The sequence below is a fragment of the Aythya marila genome (genome assembly GCF_965140915.1).
Source record: "Aythya marila genome assembly, chromosome: Z".
Lineage (NCBI taxonomy): Eukaryota > Metazoa > Chordata > Aves > Anseriformes > Anatidae > Aythya > Aythya marila.
In genome coordinates this window covers 47662669-47680583 of record NC_139080.1, presented here as the reverse complement: position 1 = coordinate 47680583, position 17915 = coordinate 47662669, and the positions used below count along the sequence as shown (strand labels likewise).

The following is a 17915-nucleotide window of genomic DNA, read 5'->3' as shown; positions in this document are numbered from 1 at the left end:
TCATTTAAATATTTATGTTCCTCTATTGTAATGAGTCTTCCCTGCGTTCTACATAAGAACATCTTGCACAGTGAGGATATAATTATTTCTTAAACAGATTTTCCATTGTTGTAGTTGTTTTCTTATCTTGATTCAAGATTTACAGCTAAATGTTAATATCTTGAAACAAGTAGAATACATCTCGAAGTTTAGATGCCTTATTTGAATGTACCAGTTGTAGTATTGTAATCTTGTTAAGGATCCTTCTAAGAATGCAGTTAGGATTTTAATGTCTGCTTCTTAATGTTAGGTGACATATAGCATAAGGTCAATGTAGCTCCAATGATGACATTGAGATTTAAAAATAATGAAGTACTTAAACCACTGAGATTTTGTTTAAGATGTGGTATAAAAGCTATTTTTTTGTTTTGTTTCTCTTAACCTCCTCCTCCCGACCCCCCTCCCAAGCTTGTCTTTCTTGAGTTAAATTTTGAGTGCTCTGTGATGGTCAAAAGATACAGGATAGCTCATAGCTTATGTCTGAGACCATTGCATTCCAGTGGTGGTTGTGCTAGATTGTTGTCACAAAAAAAAGTTTGTAAAAATTTCTCTGGCATAACTAAAACTTGAAAGACTCTTTGCTAATCATCTTAAAAAGAGACTTCAAAGCACTTATCATTAAGATGATTTATGATAGATAAAAACTATTTAGCTTTGTGTTCTGTAACAAATTGTAACAGCATGATATCTTTAGGAATAACTTGCTATCTCACGTGGTGAATGGCTGAAAACCATGCATTATGAATGAAAAATGAAACACTGAAAAAAATAACTTTGTTTTAACTTTATTAAAGTTACTTCTTAGCAAAGCAAAGTTCTTGTTAGTCCTAATGTTTTCTTTCAACTCTTACATTGTACAAAGTGCAATGTAATGAGGAACATCATTTAAAAGCAGCAAGCTGAAGATTCCTATTACAGAGCATATCAGCAGAAAAGTGCATAAATCTCATGGTGTAAATGTATGTATTGCTGTAACAGGTATAATAAATTGGAAGATAGACTAGAGTGAACTTGGACTGCAGTGTCTGATAATTTTCTTCAAAATGTTTGTGAAACATTAAAAGTGTTCTGGATGTTAGTTGGCAAAACATATTTGCATTTTACCAAAATCTGCAGGGAGCAAAAACATTAATTTTAACTGAACAAGACATCTAAATTTCCTGGGTTTTGATGGTCTGGCTTTGTAACTTTTGTAGCAATTTACTTACTGAAATTATTGGAATCTGAGAAGTTTATGAGGACTGGGCATAATGCTTTCTTAAAACAGTAGCCTGCGTGCACATGTTGAAATGGAACATCATTAGTTAAACTCTGGAATTTAAATATAAAGTTAATTGGAATAGTCTTTCAGAGTAACGAGGTGTTTACAAAACCATGTATTTAATAATGTTTGTGTTTATGGCAGAGTTGGATCGATCAATTAGGAGGAAGGTGTCACTTCTGGGGGTTTTGCAGAGTCAAATACATAAATAGCTTTGCTTACTATAATTCTTCTATGTTATACAAAACAGATCTGAGGCCTCGATTCTAAGATTTTATGAAATGTTTTGTTGTCCAAATGTGGTAACTCTTGATTAATGCAATAGAGAAAATGGGGTTACATACAAGTATTTTCTATATTCATTTTGCTTATTGTCTGATCTCCAGTTGCATGTAGTAGATATTCAAGATTTTAAAACTCCCAGTATTTGATCCTTAGTTTTTTCCATGACAACTCGTATTTGTAATCTGTCGTATATCACTGAACCATCATTATGGTGTTCCATTGTCTCAGGTTGTCAGCCTTGCTTAAATGAGCCTCATAGTTGTTTCAAAGTACCAATATCCCATGCACAATAAATTGTATGAAGCATAAGCATCCCTCCATTTTCACAGCTCAGTTTGGTTTGTTTCAGAGAACAGTTAAATTACCTGGAGGTCTCCCTTAGGATGTTCATGTCCAAGTTAGAGGGAATTTTGTGTTCTAGCACTAAGAAGTCTTGTGATAGAAGCTAAGAAGGTCCCCTTTGTGAAACTTCACTGTAGGTTTTGGATATTTTAAGAAGCTTTTACAATCTGTGTTACCACTATATTGAATATATATATATCTATATATATATATCAAATTGAACATGAGAAATGTTATGCCTCTTTTTTTCCCCAGTCCATTTAAGTTCAGTGAATTTGAAACATAAAACATCTAAATCACAGAAAAGTAGACCGCAGAAGAAATTGTATACAATTTCAATTGCCTTTTTGTATTTAATTTCAAATCATATTGCCAATTAGGCTGATTTTTTTTATATTTTGGTTAAAGTGAAATGCAAATGTAATCATCAATTATTTTTCTTCTATTACAGGGTTTTTTGTCCTTTCTCAGTGCTCCACTAATAGGTGCTCTATCAGATGCATGGGGAAGAAAGTCTTTTCTTCTTCTTACTGTTTTCTTCACCTGTGCCCCAATTCCATTAATGCGAATAAGTCCGTGGTAAGTGATACGTACAGTAAGAGGGATATTTTAGTATAGTAGAAATTCAATCACAGGAGTAGTTTGGGAAAGTGGGATGAGGACAGTAAGGCAAGAGTGAAGCCAGTTTTCTTCGAAGACACAATTACATTGTTGTGGAGCTGTTTTTGTTTAAAGGGTGCTAAAACTGTGGATCTTAAACGTAGAACTTATGGAAAGTGTTTTAGGTTACTGTATTTGCATAAGTAAAATATTTGAAACAGTTTGATAACCTTAATTCATTTTTAAATTTAACTGTATTTAATCCCCTGAAGGATGCACAAGATGCTGTAATAAACATTTCTAAAGCTAAGGGAAACTTACACTTTTCTGTGGTCAGTAAATTCTAATTGCCACAAACCAGATCCCTTAACTTTGGTTAGGAAACTTGGAAGTTGTAACCAAGGGGAAAAGACTTGGTTTCAGTTTAATTTATACTTCTTGTGAAATTTAGTTCAGTGAAAGGACTTTGAAAGCAAAACTGAACAAAGCTATGTACAAAGCTTTACATATGGTAGTGTGTTCTTTAACTGATTGAAAAACTGAGTTCTAAAATAATTCATTTTTCGTAATTTAAGCATTCTTCAATTTTGAGAATGTGGAAATGTGTAGGTATCATGACTGGAAAAGGCTGTTTCTTTTATTTGCTGTAAAGTAAATATTAGGATATCAAAAATTAAAATACTGTTTTCCAATATTTAAGTCAAACTTCACAGTCCTATTTTTATTCATCTCCTGTAAAGCTCTAAGTAGTTAGTTTTGGATGATTGCTTTTCATAAACAAGATACAATCTCACTTGAAGAGAAAAGCTAAAGCTTAAACTTTCTAATTGTTGTTTTTAAATCATTAGGTGGTACTTCGCTATGATTTCGGTATCTGGAATCTTTTCTGTTACCTTTTCTGTAATATTTGCCTATGTAGCTGATGTAACACAAGAACATGAAAGAATTACAGCCTATGGACGGGTAAGATACACTAAAATTGGGGAAAAAAAAAGGTCATATTATAACCTTTGTATTGAGTTTGTGTTTTGGTGCAGTGTCTTTAAGTAATAAAGTTAATAGAGAAAGGAATGAACCGTGTACCAAGACATATTGTTAGAATGTGGGAAATCTAATTTAGACTTTTTTTACTGCTTCACAGGATGCTTTGTGCTCAGAATTTAACACATTTATTTGCATGTAGGGTTTGTGGAACAAAATATCTTTTAGGTTTTGCAGACAGGATAAGAAATACTGATGCCAGTGCAAGTCATTTAATGCTGGTTTTAAAATATCTCTCCCCCACTTGTACTTGTATGTGATTTCTTTGTAATATAGAAGGGCGTTTTTTACAGTCAAAATAGTGTGGGAGGGTGAAAATTCATAATGCAGACTATTTAGTAACTTACTGATAGACTTTTTTAATTCGCAAGGTAAGAGGAATATAGTTATCTTTGTACACACTAGCCTTTCCAGAAATAATATAATTCCTGGTTAGTTTGCTCTTCTGAATATATGTATTTAGGCTTTGTTCAGCTGGTGGTCCAGTATGTGGATATCCTTAGCCTTTTAACTTCATTTATCCCTTCATCCTATGTGCATCTGTTTTCACCATACAGATACTAATACATTGATTCTTGGCAGTACTGTACATTGGCAGTATTGTACATTGTACAATAAGGTTTCCCTTTATTTTTGTCCTTAAAAAGGTTCAATTTTGAGAAGATAAATGATTTAGTTCTTTTGAACTGGTGTATATTTTTTGTAGAAGAACACAAAACGAGATTAAAAGTTCTGGAATTCATTATCACCTGTTTTTTTTCCTATCTGTAAGGGGACATAAGTGTATTTGAAGCATCCATTTGCCTGCCTGTAAAGAGAAAGAAAATCTGAAATTTTATAACGTATTAGACTGAAGTGCAATTGTTTCCATGAGGAAACACCTCCTTGTAGTCATTTTGTTACAGCTTTTTCTTAGGACTTTTTTTTAGCTAGGCATAAAGCTAAAGTAGCTTCTGGTGTTAACTATTCTACAGAATAGACATGCAGTGTGTTTTTGGTTTGGAGGCTGGAAAACAGTGGTAAATAAAAAATCTAGCTTTTTAATACACTTTTCTGGTGATCTTAGTAGTGAAATTTGACTACAGTGCTTGTGTTTTTTTTTTATTGTGTTCCACTGTATATGAATGTAGAAAGATTTGTTAATAGCTGCGTGTCTTTACAATGTAATTTGAAGCAATACAGCTGTTGAATTTATTGTTAGAACTAATGATAGTTTGCTGTGCTGTCCAGTGGTACAGTTGTACCTACATACTTTTAACAAAAGCACTACATGCTTTTTTTTACAATCTCTTTCACCAAGATTGGTGAGGCTCAAGTTGAGTTAGACAGGCATTAAACATGCTGACAACTTTTAAGTGAAAGCTCATCAAATTCCTCATATTAGAAAATAAAATCCATTTATTCAAACTCAAAGTAAGAGCTCCCTTCCTTTGCTTCAGTCAAAGTTGGACTTTGAATGCATATGTTTTGTATGGTGGGCTGTGGAGGAGGATGGAGAAGTTTTATTAGGGCCTATATTCACTGTCATAGTAATCTTTGACTTAAAATTTCACTTTTTTTTTTTTTTTTTTTTTTTTTTCTTAGAACTGTACTCTGGGGTGAGGGATATTGGTTCAAATTTGGGTATTATTCTGCAGTGGCAGAATAACTACTTAAACAAGTTTGTAAACTGTTCTTGTGCGTAGGTATCTGCCACCTTTGCAGCAAGTTTGGTAACTAGTCCTGCCATCGGAGCATACCTCTCTGCCAGCTATGGAGATAACCTTGTTGTAATAGTGGCCACACTGGTGGCTGTTATAGACATCTGTTTCATCCTGCTAGTTGTACCAGAATCCCTGCCAGAAAAAATGAGACCTGCTTCATGGGGAGCTGCAATATCATGGGAACAAGCAGACCCTTTTGCAGTAAGATGCACTTCAATAAATAATTTAATGAATTATGTTTTGTAAGCTTTAGGAATCTTTAATCTTACTGTTAACTTGACTGTTAGTCATGTATAGTCTCAACATGGTAGTCTCTGTTCTCTGCTTGTGCACAAAAAGATCTAGCTACATTAAAAAAACAACATCAACCAAATAAACTAAACTTTGTGGATTAAATGCTTCTTGAATTGAAAATGTTTGACATGAACTTCAAAGGGAAATGTGTTACCTCTCTTACCAGCTCACTCTTTTCTATGGCAAGAGAAATGCTAAACTCTTACGCAGCTACATATCACAAAATCTGATACTGTAAGATTTTTTCATATTCATTTTATGCTTTGTGCTTTATTTAGGTTTGTTTTTTTGTTTGTTTAGTGCTTGTTTTTGCAATATCTCCTCACCATTGATTTGCAGTGTTGGTTATATTATAATTTTTTAGTGTAGAATAAACTTATAAAGATTTTTTTTTTCATATAGCCATATACCGAAGGGTTAAAACATATAATACAGTCTTTCTACTGACTTGTTCATCTATTCACACTTACTGAGCTGATATTGTGTGTCACCTTGATATCTAAGTGAGGAGAGAACAATCTTAATGAAATTATCTTGCTGGGAACTTGTGAATGTTGAAAAATGAGTGATGTGCTTGAAATAATGCAGTTAAAGAATAGTTTTTCTACAATGTATTTGTTACTTAATATAAATCATATGCATAACAGGTGTAAGAAATGTAGAAGGAAAAATATTCTCATAATTTGGCAAGAGAAACAGTTGTAATGAGGTTGTAATATTTGCTAGCATCTTTCAGAACAGATTATTATGGAGATGAATCATTGAATCATATAGGTTGGAAAAGACCTCTTAGATCATTTAGCCCAACCTTTAACCTAGCACTGCCAAGCCCACCATTAAACTGTCATGAAGCACTACAAGTTCTTTGAAGACCTCCAGGGATGGTGATTCAACTACTTCCCTGGGCAGCCTGTTCCAATACTTCACAACCCTTTGAGTGAAGAAATTTTTCCTAATATCCAGCCCTGGATATCCTATAAAGCTCCCCTGGCACTACTTAAGGTCGCTTCCTCTTGTTTTTGTCACTTAGTGCTTGGGAGAAGAGAACAATAGATGCATAGATGCAATGCATTTCCGTAAGTGTTATATCATGTTTTCAGTGAGTACTTGCAATTTGACATGGAACTGTAGCTTCGAAAATCAGATAGGAAATTTTGGAATAAAACTCTGGTGCAAAGCACCTTATATAAGAGGGGGCAATTTCAAGCTCAAACTTCAGCTTAATTATTTCCTTGTATGATTTTTGGACTAGTATATGTGAACAAAAATAGATTGCAAAATGTGAATGTGACATCTGCTTTCGTTAGTCTTTCATTACACTTCATGTTCTAATACTTGTTTTATTTGCTTTTTCTTCCAGTCTCTGAGGAAGGTTAGAAAAGATTCTGCTGTTCTCCCGATCTGCATTACAGTGTTTCTCTCCTATCTGCCTGAGGCTGGCCAGTATTCTAGTTTTTTTCTGTATTTGCGACAGGTAAATGTTAGTCACTTCACATCTTACTAAGTATGTTTAAATAGGAATTGCATAAGACCTATTTCTTGTTGAAGGCTTTCCTTAGGAAACTGATTTTTGTCAAAATACATGTTAAAGGAGTAAAGGTGGAATACTTTGCTAAATCAAGAATTGAATGATACTGGAAGCTTGACTTCTGATGCGTAGTCCCAGCCATAGTTTAAGCATGTGTTAATAAAGTAAAGCAGACCTTTGTTCCCACTGAATGTAGCATTTTGCATGTCTCGAGGTGGGGTTCTGCCTGTTGAAGAACTATTGTGTCTGTGGGAGGTCATAGAGAACTTCTTTCTATAGATGTATGACTTTCTGACTTTCTCTGACTCCTTTTTCTAAGGCCCCTTTTTTTTTTTTTTCTTGTTTGCATTTCTTTGCAAGCAGTTATTCTTTAAAATGAACGCTTCCTGTATGAATTCACGTTACAAGCAGGGATCAATATTTTCTTCTGAGAAGTTACTTTTTTACTACTGATATTTCTGGATTGTTTGGCATTTCTTTTATGCATTTTCTGCTTCTCTTTAGATTATTGGTTTTGGATCTGCTAGCATTGCAGCATTTATAGCAGTGGTAGGCATCCTGTCAATAATAGCTCAGGTAAGCTTTATTGTTTTTAGTGTTTTGTTGAGTAGTACAAAACGTGATGCTGGGGAACACTCTTCTGACTATTAAGTTTGTCTATATACTTAAATACTCTAGAACATCAATATATTTTACAGTCAGTAAAGGTTACATTCATGTAGATTGTGTAAATATCTCTGTAAATACCCTTTCTTCAGAAATACTGGAAATGAAACTAAAAGTGAATCAGCAAATTTACTGAAATGCTGGCTTGAAATGATCAAAATGATGCAAGAAATTGCATTAACAATAGTTAATGCAAGACCTTCTGAAAGGAAAATAAGGTATTTGTTTTAAGCAAGTCATCCTACTTGTACCTGTTCAGTTGGCTCATGCTATGCAACTCATACAAGAACATGCGTGTATTGACATGTGTGCATGGTTATTTAGGCTCAATGTGGAGGTTGAGGAATTTTGAGACTTTGGTATATTTCTTTCTATCTCTTAACTGGCAACAGTGAGCTGTTTTTTGGAGGTCTTTTATACCTTATAGTAAGCAAAGTGTTTCAGTGAGATATTTTGTCTCTTTCCTTTATCCATGTAAATCTTGTTGCCAATGGTGTATTTCCTCATTTGTGTGTCTTTATGGCTATAGTTTGCCTTCCTGTTGTGACAACAGAGGGGAATGGCACATGTAATATGGTGTAACCTTGTTACCATCCTTTGCAGAGTGGAACTCTTATTTTGCTGTAAACAACACATTCCTTGGTGTTTACTGGTTCCACTGATGTCAGTTGTCCTTGATTATCAGTACAAGTCATTATTTTAACCCTTGCTGTGTTTTGATGCTTTTATGTGCACTCACATTTGCTAATCATACTTTATTCAGACCAGCATTTTTACTAAAACTTTACTAATACTTTAGTATACTTTAGTATTTTGCTAAAAATGGCTGCCATTTGGCTTCATAATTTTCAATATTAGAAGGAGGAAATTCCACTGTTCTTTTTTTTTTTTTTTTTTTTTTTTTAACTCTTTCAAGAATGCAGGTTATTGAAATAAGCTTTGCTTCATAAATACTGATTTGAAATGGAATGCTGGTTGTCCTAAGAAAGAACTAATAACATAGCCATGGAACTATCATATTCTTGTTATTTAACTTTCAAAGTATTTGCATCTAAGAATGGGGACACATAAGAAAACTAGTGTCAGTAAGATGTGTATGAAAGAGGAAGCATGCTGTGCTCTGTAATCCTTCTGGTTCCTGTTTTGTGGCTTTTTACTGATGCATTGCTGAATTTCTCATGTTAAAGAAAAGTGCACTTTTAACTGAGTGAGGCTGTCCATATGGATTTTGCCATTCTGAGAACTGTCATCCTCTTGCCATGGGTCTATTGCTGTTGTATATGAACTTGGCTCTCCTTCACCCTTAGCAGTAATGCCTCTTCAAACATGAAAAACAGTGGTCCACTTTTAGAATTAGTTTCTATGTGCAAATAGAAAAGAAGTGGTGTAAAGAGTAAGCAGAATATGAAATTAAATGTAGTAAAAGGGCTTGGCCAAATTTTAGTGCATGTAGTGAACTCAGAAGATCAACAGGATTTACATATTAGTTTTGACTGTAAAGCCAGGTAGTAATTCACCTAAAGTTCACTTAAAGACTTTTTTTTTTTTTTTTTTTTTTTTTTTTTTTTCCCTCAGCCAACAGTCTTTTATTCTTGAGAATTTGTTGATCTTGGTAAATTCATCCTGTATCTTAACTTGGCACCAGTATTTTTCTGTGGAACTCTCTAGCCTGTAAGGAAACAGTATTTTAGGAGTAGAAACAGAAGCCTGTTTATAGTAACATTTCAGTGTCTGTTTCTATGTATGTAGACAAGGCAAAACATACACTTCCGGATGTTCTGAAGTAGAAACATAGTAATAGTTAAGAAGAGTAGTATCAACTTTTGATATTAAGGTAGTCTGCATTTTAGACTTGCATAAATGGAAAGTACGTGCACGAATAGTATGAACTCAGCAGCTGGAAGGTCATTTTAGCGATCAGACTTTTTTTAAACTTCTGGATGAATAATTTCTCTTGCAGACCGTGTTTCTCAGTATCTTGATGAGGTCAATAGGGAACAAAAATACGGTTCTCCTGGGTCTTGCCTTTCAAATTCTTCAGTTGGCTTGGTATGGTTTTGGATCTCAGTCTTGGTAAGTGTGTGTTTTCATATGTGCATCTCTGATACAGAACTAAGAGTATCTCTCCAAGAAATCCTTGCAGTTAATTCTGTTGTAACGGATATTTAAATGTTTTCTGAATTAAACATGATTATTTGCATTGCACTGCCAAAGTTCAGTTTGTATTTTGCATGTATAGTAATGATAGAGTTTTCCATGTGTGTACTGTACATTGGAGAGTAACAGCCCTTTTGAGAAATTAATCTTTGTAATCTTTTACCATGAGTTTTATGTCCACAAATGGGTGAAACTTCTTAAACTCACAAACTAATAAGTAGTATGTTCTTTCCACTAATTTCTATAGATTCATTTTGTCAAACAGTTTCTGGGCCTCTACCTTTTTCTACTCTTTTGTTCTTCTGCTGTAACTGTTTATGGTCACAGAAACTATCTAGAGCTGCTTTTATTAGAGAAACTGTTTGTAAGTAATGCGAATTGAAATGATGAGCTGCAACAGCTCTTTCCTTAGGAAGTTTGTCCTGCTAATAGAGCCATGAAATGTATCAGAGCACTTCCTAGAGAGTTATTATGCGAGTGGTGTATACTGTGTAATAACAGTAGGTAGCTAAACACCACCATGGTGCTATTTCATTTCTCCTCTCCTGTAGAATAAGGGAAAAATGCAGTGAAGAAGCTCCTGGGTGAGATAAAGAGAGGGAGATCACTTACCAGTTAGTATCATGGGCAAAATGTACTCAGCACAGGGAAGATTAATGTAATTTATTGTCAGTAACAGATTAGAACATTGCAAACTAAAAACACATTTTCCCCATCTTTTCCTCCCACCCCTCCCCACCCCCGAAACCATGCACCTTCTTCTATTTCCTCCCCACTAAGCAGCACAGGGGAATGGGCACTGCAGTCAGTCTATAATACTTTGTCTCTGCCACTCATGCTCTTCCCCAGCTCCAGCATGGGGTCCCTCCCAAGAGATGCAGTCCTGGCTAGGAATCAGTTCTTGCATGGGCTGTCTATGGGCTTCAGCTTCTGACAGGTCAGATTTACTCTGTTGTGGCCTTCTCTGTGGAGATTGGCTCCACTGTGGCACCCATATATTGCAGGGGTACAGCCTGCTCTACCATGGGCCTTGCCACAGAGGAACTTCTGCTCTGGAGCCTGGAGAACATCCTGCCATCCTGCAAGGAGACCTGGGGAGGGTCTGCAGGGCAGTTTCTCTCCCATTTTCTCACTCCTTTTTCACAGCTGCTGCAACATAACTGTTTTTTTTTTTTCTTTTTCTTTTTTTTTTTTTTTTCCCTTTCTTAAATATGCTGTCATAGAGACACAACCAGGTTTGGTTATGGGCTCAGCTTTGGGCAGCAGCAGGAGCCTTTTGGAGCTGGCTGGCTCTTACCTAATGTGGCTCAGCTCTTAGTCTCTTCTCACAAGGCCACATGTGCAGCCCCTCTGCTACCAAAACCTTGCTGTTTAAACCCAATGCCACAAGTTACACTGTTTCACTGGAAAACTCAATGAAAATCTTTGTACAGCCTTTGGAGACAAGAAGGCAGTAGAGCGTTTCATTTGTACTCCCTTTATCTCCATTGTAATAGCTAGCATAGATTTAAATGCACTTTTATTTCTACAAGCTCAGAGTAATTTATGGGAGGGGAACAAGCAGAAGGCCCTGACCGGATAATTACTACTCTTTAGGTATTATAATAAGAGCATTTTTGAAAATGCATTAAGCCTTAAACGTGCATGCACTTGTGGCCCTTCTTGCAGCGTGGATGTAGCAGGGAGGGAAGAAAAGTGACAGGGAAGTAATTACATGGGTATTCTCACTTTTAATTCAGATTGTGTACTTAACACAGGATGATGTGGGCAGCCGGAGCTGTAGCAGCCATGTCAAGCATTACATTCCCAGCAATTAGTGCTCTGGTTTCACGAAATGCAGAGTCAGATCAACAAGGTGAGCACTGAATGAATTTGTTTGAGTATTTTGAATGATGTTCCTGTTCAGAAAGCAGAATATTCACCTAGGTGTACTTTTTAAATATGTTGGTGAGTAATGAGTTTTGCTGGTAGCAGCTGTAGAAGACTACAAACCCATGTAGAGAGGAAGCAGGTGCATGCATTTATCAAATTTGCAGAGCAAAATACATAGTTTGTGTCTAACCAGTTAGTCCTCTTCTAGCTTCCTCTAAAATTACCGCAAAAGCAACAACAAAAAATAACTTCCATGTTTTTCCCTTCTTTTTTTTTCTAAAGTAACCTTCAGATAGTGATAGTACTAATGAATACTCAGATAGTGATACTAGTCAGTACTTCAGATAGTGAATACTAATTTAATAGTACTATGTTTTTAACAGAAACTAAAAACATATATTAAAACCAAATTAGAATAAACCTATGCAAGAAAATGCTCTATTCTGCGTGGAAGAGTTTGCCTTTTATTCTATAACACTCAGATTTTCACAGAATAGAAAAGGGCACTTAATTAAATAATCTGAGAAAACAGAAGCATGAGGAAGGTATGATACGTGACTGTGATTGACGGGAATAAAAATCAGAAAGAATCCTCTTAAGTGAATTGAATAATGCTGCCACATAGTAATTGAATTTAGTGTTCTCTTTTAAATAATTCCGTACGTATAAATCATAAGTATAAGTCTTGCTTTAACACTGTACAACTTAAAATTAGATAAGGACAGTTAATACAGGAAGCACTAAGGAGGTACTGTGCTACGAGGTAGATTTCTACGATTTGAAGGGCGTGTAAGGCAGTATTTTATGTGTCTTTTTGATCATTCTGCCCCCTCCTCTGCTCTAATTTTTGTTTCTAACAAAGACATTTAAAAGGTTTAGAAGACCAGTTTTCTACTGAAGTTGTGAAATGAATAGTTTAATTAAAAGATGTTGATCTTTCATTTTACATTGAAGAAACTACTGCTAATAGCTTGATCATATAATTCTGTCCAGAGTGAAGTTTTGCCACCTAGTGGCAACAAAGATTTTTCAACTTGTCAACCTATGATGAAAGAACTTAACTTTCTTTTTGGCCTATTTGCTTTCCTGTGGTTCTGCAAGTTACTGCCGCAAGGAGAGCATTATGCAGACAGCTAACATCATAAAAATACTGCCATGTAGCATATTAGTCTTTAGTACTGTCAAAATACTGCACCTTTTACGCTGTCATCTCTATCACTTTTTGAACTTGGAACAAAAATATAACCATAGAAGTTTGATTAATGAAGCTTTCTAATCAGCATTTCAAAATACTTCAGGCTAAAATTGCAAGCAATATAGCATCATGAATTTATTGTAGTACTGTTGAATTTACCACCACAAGTAATTTCAGTACCACACCTGGTACTGAAATCCTGGTTTTCGACTGAAGAAGGGAAGCTATTTATTACAGTTTGTGCATATTTTGATAATAACATTCCTTAATATGTAGATAAATTACTTTAAGTTTCACTTGAAAATAAACTGGGCAAGTACCATGCTTAACCTTTGCCAACTTCATTGGATGAGGGTAGAATAACTGCAGTGCAGAAAATTAGACTTACACATAAATTGAGAACTCAAATGGATTCCAGTGGAATTCAGGTATAATAACATACATGTAGCTATGGTCGTACAGATTATACTTTAATCCAGAAAATTATTTTCAAAGTATTTAAGAAGTTAGCATGTAGAAATAATTGTAGGATGTGCTATTTTGAAACAGCCATAAGAATACACTTCGAGCTGTTTGCTTTAAGTATTACATTCTTGATTGTACAAACAACAACAAAAATATATTTTTTTTCTTCATTAGGTGTTGTCCAAGGAATAATAACTGGAATAAGAGGTCTGTGCAATGGCCTGGGACCAGCACTGTATGGCTTTATTTTCTTTCTCTTTCATGTGGAGCTCAATGAATTATCACCGGATCAGACTTCTGAAAAAAACACAATGGTAGATCCCAGGGAAGAAGTAAGTTTAAAATTATGTGAAGTTTGCAGTATAAAATTTTGTGAGGTAAAAGTCTGCCACGTGTCAATTGTTTTGTGCATGTTTCTGGTTTTCTGATCAGTGTGCAGATCAGGTGAGGAGTTGTAGATGCACAAAAGTCATATTGCAGAGCACATATGAACTGGTTTGCATACAGTTTATAGTCAGTGTAAATGTCTCTTAGTATCTCTAGTCTTAATGGTATCGTTCTTAAGACAGAAGTCAGTGTACTTTAAACTTCATTAATTCTTTGTTGTGCTTATTTCCCTGCAGAGAGCAGTCATTCCTGGTCCACCATTCCTGGTAGGAGCATGTATTGTTCTTCTAGCTTTTCTAGTCGCCGTATTTATTCCTGAACACAGCAAAGCCAGCAGCAACAGAAAACACAGCAACAGCATCAGCAGTGCTCTGAGCAACAACCTAGACCGAAGTAGTGAAGAGGACATTGAACCATTGCTGCAAGATAGCAGTGTATGAAGGCTGACTTCTGAGGAGACTATGGAACAAATTAATGCACTGAATTGTAGATTGGCAAGCTTGGTAGGATGTGTGTGGACCTCCAAAAGGAATGTAGCCATGTGGAAGGGAAGACCACATTATTATGGTACTTCGGGTTGATACCACACTTGCCAGAGGGCTTGTTTAGTTTATGAGGTCACAGCTATGTGTGATTGTATTCAGTGTGACTGCAAGTGCTATGTCAAATCCTTATATTGGGCAAAAATGTGAATATTTTTCAAAGATTGAATGTTTAGTTCCCAAAGTCATATGCAAAATGATCAGACTTGAGGCAGAACAGTTTCTGCCATCACTGCCGAGGTTGTTTTGCATTTTTTTTGCCTTTTGTCTGCACGTATGGCCCATCTAGTCCTTATTGTATGAGAGGGACTGATCTATATATTTCTGATTTCTGAAATACTGTCTATCAGAAAAGGTCTTTATTTCTCAAAGACATTCTCAAACATTTTTTAGTAACAAGAAATCCAGTAGTTACCAGAATGCACTGATAAAACTGAGATGACTTCTGAGGGTGCATGATCACATGTGGCAGTCGCTACCCATAAATTAAGGTCATATTGAAGTCTTAAACCCACTCTCCAGAGAAATCAGTTCTGCACAGTTGAAGCAAATCCAGGTGGCATCTGAAAGCACTGGTTGCATTAATGTTTTGCCGATTTTAAAATAAATAAATAGAATATTGCTTATAAAATGAGCAGCATCAGAAGTGTGTACACTCCTGACTTCAGAAGCAGGAAAAGCAGTGGGTGTGAGAGTAGTTTACAACAATAAGTATGTATATTTATTGCATTTTGTCACTTTATCTGCCATATGAAATAATCTTTCCTATTAATTCTTTTCACCCCTGCCTTAACTGCTATTTAGTGTTTAGTTATTAATCATATTTAGCCTTTATATCACTGTCTTACCTGCTGAATCTTATGGATATATTCATATCAAATTTTCCTTTTTAAAAGAAGCTTTAAAGGAGTTATGGCTACAAATATACTAATTTTTAGAGACATTTTATGAAAAATATACAGATTTATATATGTATTTTGCTGCAGTGTAAATGGACCATTAAACCCAACTTTATTGAAATACTCCTATGAATGTTTTATATGTATGCAATATATGTAGATATTTGTAAGGAGTTCTAATTTTTCCAGATGGGTGCTGTGTAAATCATGTATTATAAATGTAATGATGATACTGACAGATATACAGTTTTTTAAAAGGATTGTGTATTGACTGAACAAATTTTAAAAATATATATTTTGAAACTTGTTCCATGTTAAGCAATGATATCAAACCTTTTGTACTATATGGTTTGGTTTTTAAGTTAATAAGCTTCCTAATGCATAATAAATCTTGGGCTTTCTAGATTTTGTCTGTGTATGTACTTCTGGTTTCACTATTGTGTCTTCCTTGCTTCAGAATGGACATGGTTTGATCCCAGTGTTGTGGCACTGAATCTGTCATCAAGCGTGGTGCAATGCATAATTTGCTCAAAAGTCCACATGGTGTCCACTGGGGTAGAGAAGTGGGAAGAGTGGAAAGGAAGTAAGCTTAGAAATAAAAAGTAAAAAAGGCACTTCTGATCTGAATAGTACTACAGACTTCAGATGTTTTTTCTGATGAGGCTTAGGTATTTTTTGTTTTGAATTATTTGGAATTCAAGCCTAAGCTTTTATGCTGGGTATTTCAGTTTTGCTGCATACCAGACTGCAGTCTAGTAAGTTTTGCTGTGCTCCAGTGTAGAATGTCTTAAACCTGACAAGTGACTGAACAGATAATATGGTATGTTAATATTAAAAGTGGTTGTCAAATTTATTACTAATATTATTCCAGGAATGGATCACCTTTGAATTTTTAAAGAACAACTTATTGTTAATATAGAACAGCTTTAGATAGATTGACTGGCTAATGCAAATGCATTTTCCACATGCTGTGGTTTTTTAGAACAGTCGTCTTGACTTTTGATTATGTATCTATATCAGTCAACATTTTTTTTTTTTTTTCTGAGTATGCACACTTAGAGCATATATTTGTTTAACATTACATTACAAATGTTTTATAAACCTAGGGAAAAGAATTTTCAGGACATTAAAAAAAAATAAATCTTTTTTTTTTAAAACAAGAAAATTCTTGTTACTTCTTAATTTCTTTCATAATAACAAACTATTATACCTGGTACTGCTGTGCTAATATACATCCTAAAACCTAAAAATGGAAATGAAAGAAGGATGAGATACAGATGAAACAAACAATTTAAAAGTGTTTTAATAGTTCAAAAACCTCTTTGGTCTCACTAGAGACCGTTACTCACTGGTGAGTAATGTGACAGAATATGGTTCATAAATTTTGAAAATCTTGTTTTAATGTTGATTTTCAGTACTTGGTTTTAATGGCTGTCATTGCTGAAAAAGATACCTCAAAAAAGTATGTAGAAACAAATGGAAAAATTGCATTTCTGGGTGCTCTTACTACATCAATACTGTTTTTTAAATCCCATCTACCAATTATGTCGATTTTTTTAGTTAAAATTCTGCTAGTAAGTTTGTCTTTCCAGGTGTCAGTCATTTGTTCTTGCAAGCTAACGAAGGTGTTGGATTTGTGTTTTTAACAAACGGGTTCAAAGCCCAATTCAGTTTCTTCATTTGGAAGATTTTTAACCAGGTTAGAAAAATTCTTTCTAAGTTCAATTGTACAGATATGAGAGTTTTTATAGTTGGTACTTGCACAGGTTTTGGCAGCAAAGTCAAGTGATGCTCTAAGCATTTCCAAATGTTTTCTAAAAGCTCTTGCAATAAAACTGTTTTATTTTATTAAAAAAAAAAAAAAGTATTTATTGCTAAAACTTAATCTTGAAGGAACAGGGTTTTTTTGTTTGTATGGTCTGTTTATGTTTTAAAGTATCTGCTAGGTACCATAGTCCTGACAAGCATTTGCCATCACTGAAAAGGTCAGCAAATTTGGAATGCTTGCTTGTCGTCTTGTGAAGATGCGTACTCATCCTTCAGTTTGGCAGCTGTTTCAAGTACTGTGCCTCTCTTGCTCTGAAGTATTATAACTATTCTAGTATTTAAAGGCTTTGTTTTTATAAAATTAACAACATTGACGACATCTGGTAGCAATTTGTGCGGTTCCAGTTCAGACTATTTGCTGCAGTTTCTTGCCTTTCTTGCCTGTGAATGATGTAGAGAAGGGATTTCACTGTAAACTTTTTTTTTTTTTTTTTTTCCCTCTATAAAATGAAGCTGTTTAGAATGCATCTTCTCCAGTACATCTTCCCTTTACTGGCTCACTAGCAAGCAGTAGTTCATGCATTGCATCATTTAAGCAATCCAGCAAATACCATAAGCTGAGACCTGTTCTTTCATAGCAAACCTTTCATACTGCATGATTTGTTCTAATACGTATTTCTTTAAATTCTCAGCAGTATTTTCTGTGTATTTTCCAACAGTATTTTCTGAAAAGGGATGTGTTTTATTTTGTCCCATATTGTTTTATGGGCAATATTTCAGCCATTTTAACCCAAGCATGAAGAACAAATGATGTTCCTAGTGGTATGTGGCTTTTTGTATTCTACATTGGAAGCCTCTTCTGAAGTATCATA

At 34.8% G+C, this 17915-nt stretch overlaps 1 protein-coding gene across 1 annotated transcript in view; it reads left to right on the top strand.

The window, feature by feature from the left end:
- MFSD14B (major facilitator superfamily domain containing 14B) overlaps nt 1-15695 on the top strand; it is a 36459-nt gene extending 20764 nt beyond the window's left edge. The window contains exons 4-12 of the mRNA XM_082782609.1: nt 2379-2506; nt 3376-3490; nt 5254-5472; nt 6926-7039; nt 7598-7669; nt 9720-9832; nt 11674-11771; nt 13623-13780; nt 14072-15695. Of these exons, the coding sequence (XP_082638735.1) occupies nt 2379-2506; nt 3376-3490; nt 5254-5472; nt 6926-7039; nt 7598-7669; nt 9720-9832; nt 11674-11771; nt 13623-13780; nt 14072-14275 (1221 nt within the window). The 3' untranslated portion in view covers nt 14276-15695. The remainder of the gene's footprint in view (nt 1-2378; nt 2507-3375; nt 3491-5253; nt 5473-6925; nt 7040-7597; nt 7670-9719; nt 9833-11673; nt 11772-13622; nt 13781-14071) is intronic.
- The last annotated feature ends 2220 nt before the right edge of the window (nt 15696-17915 follow it).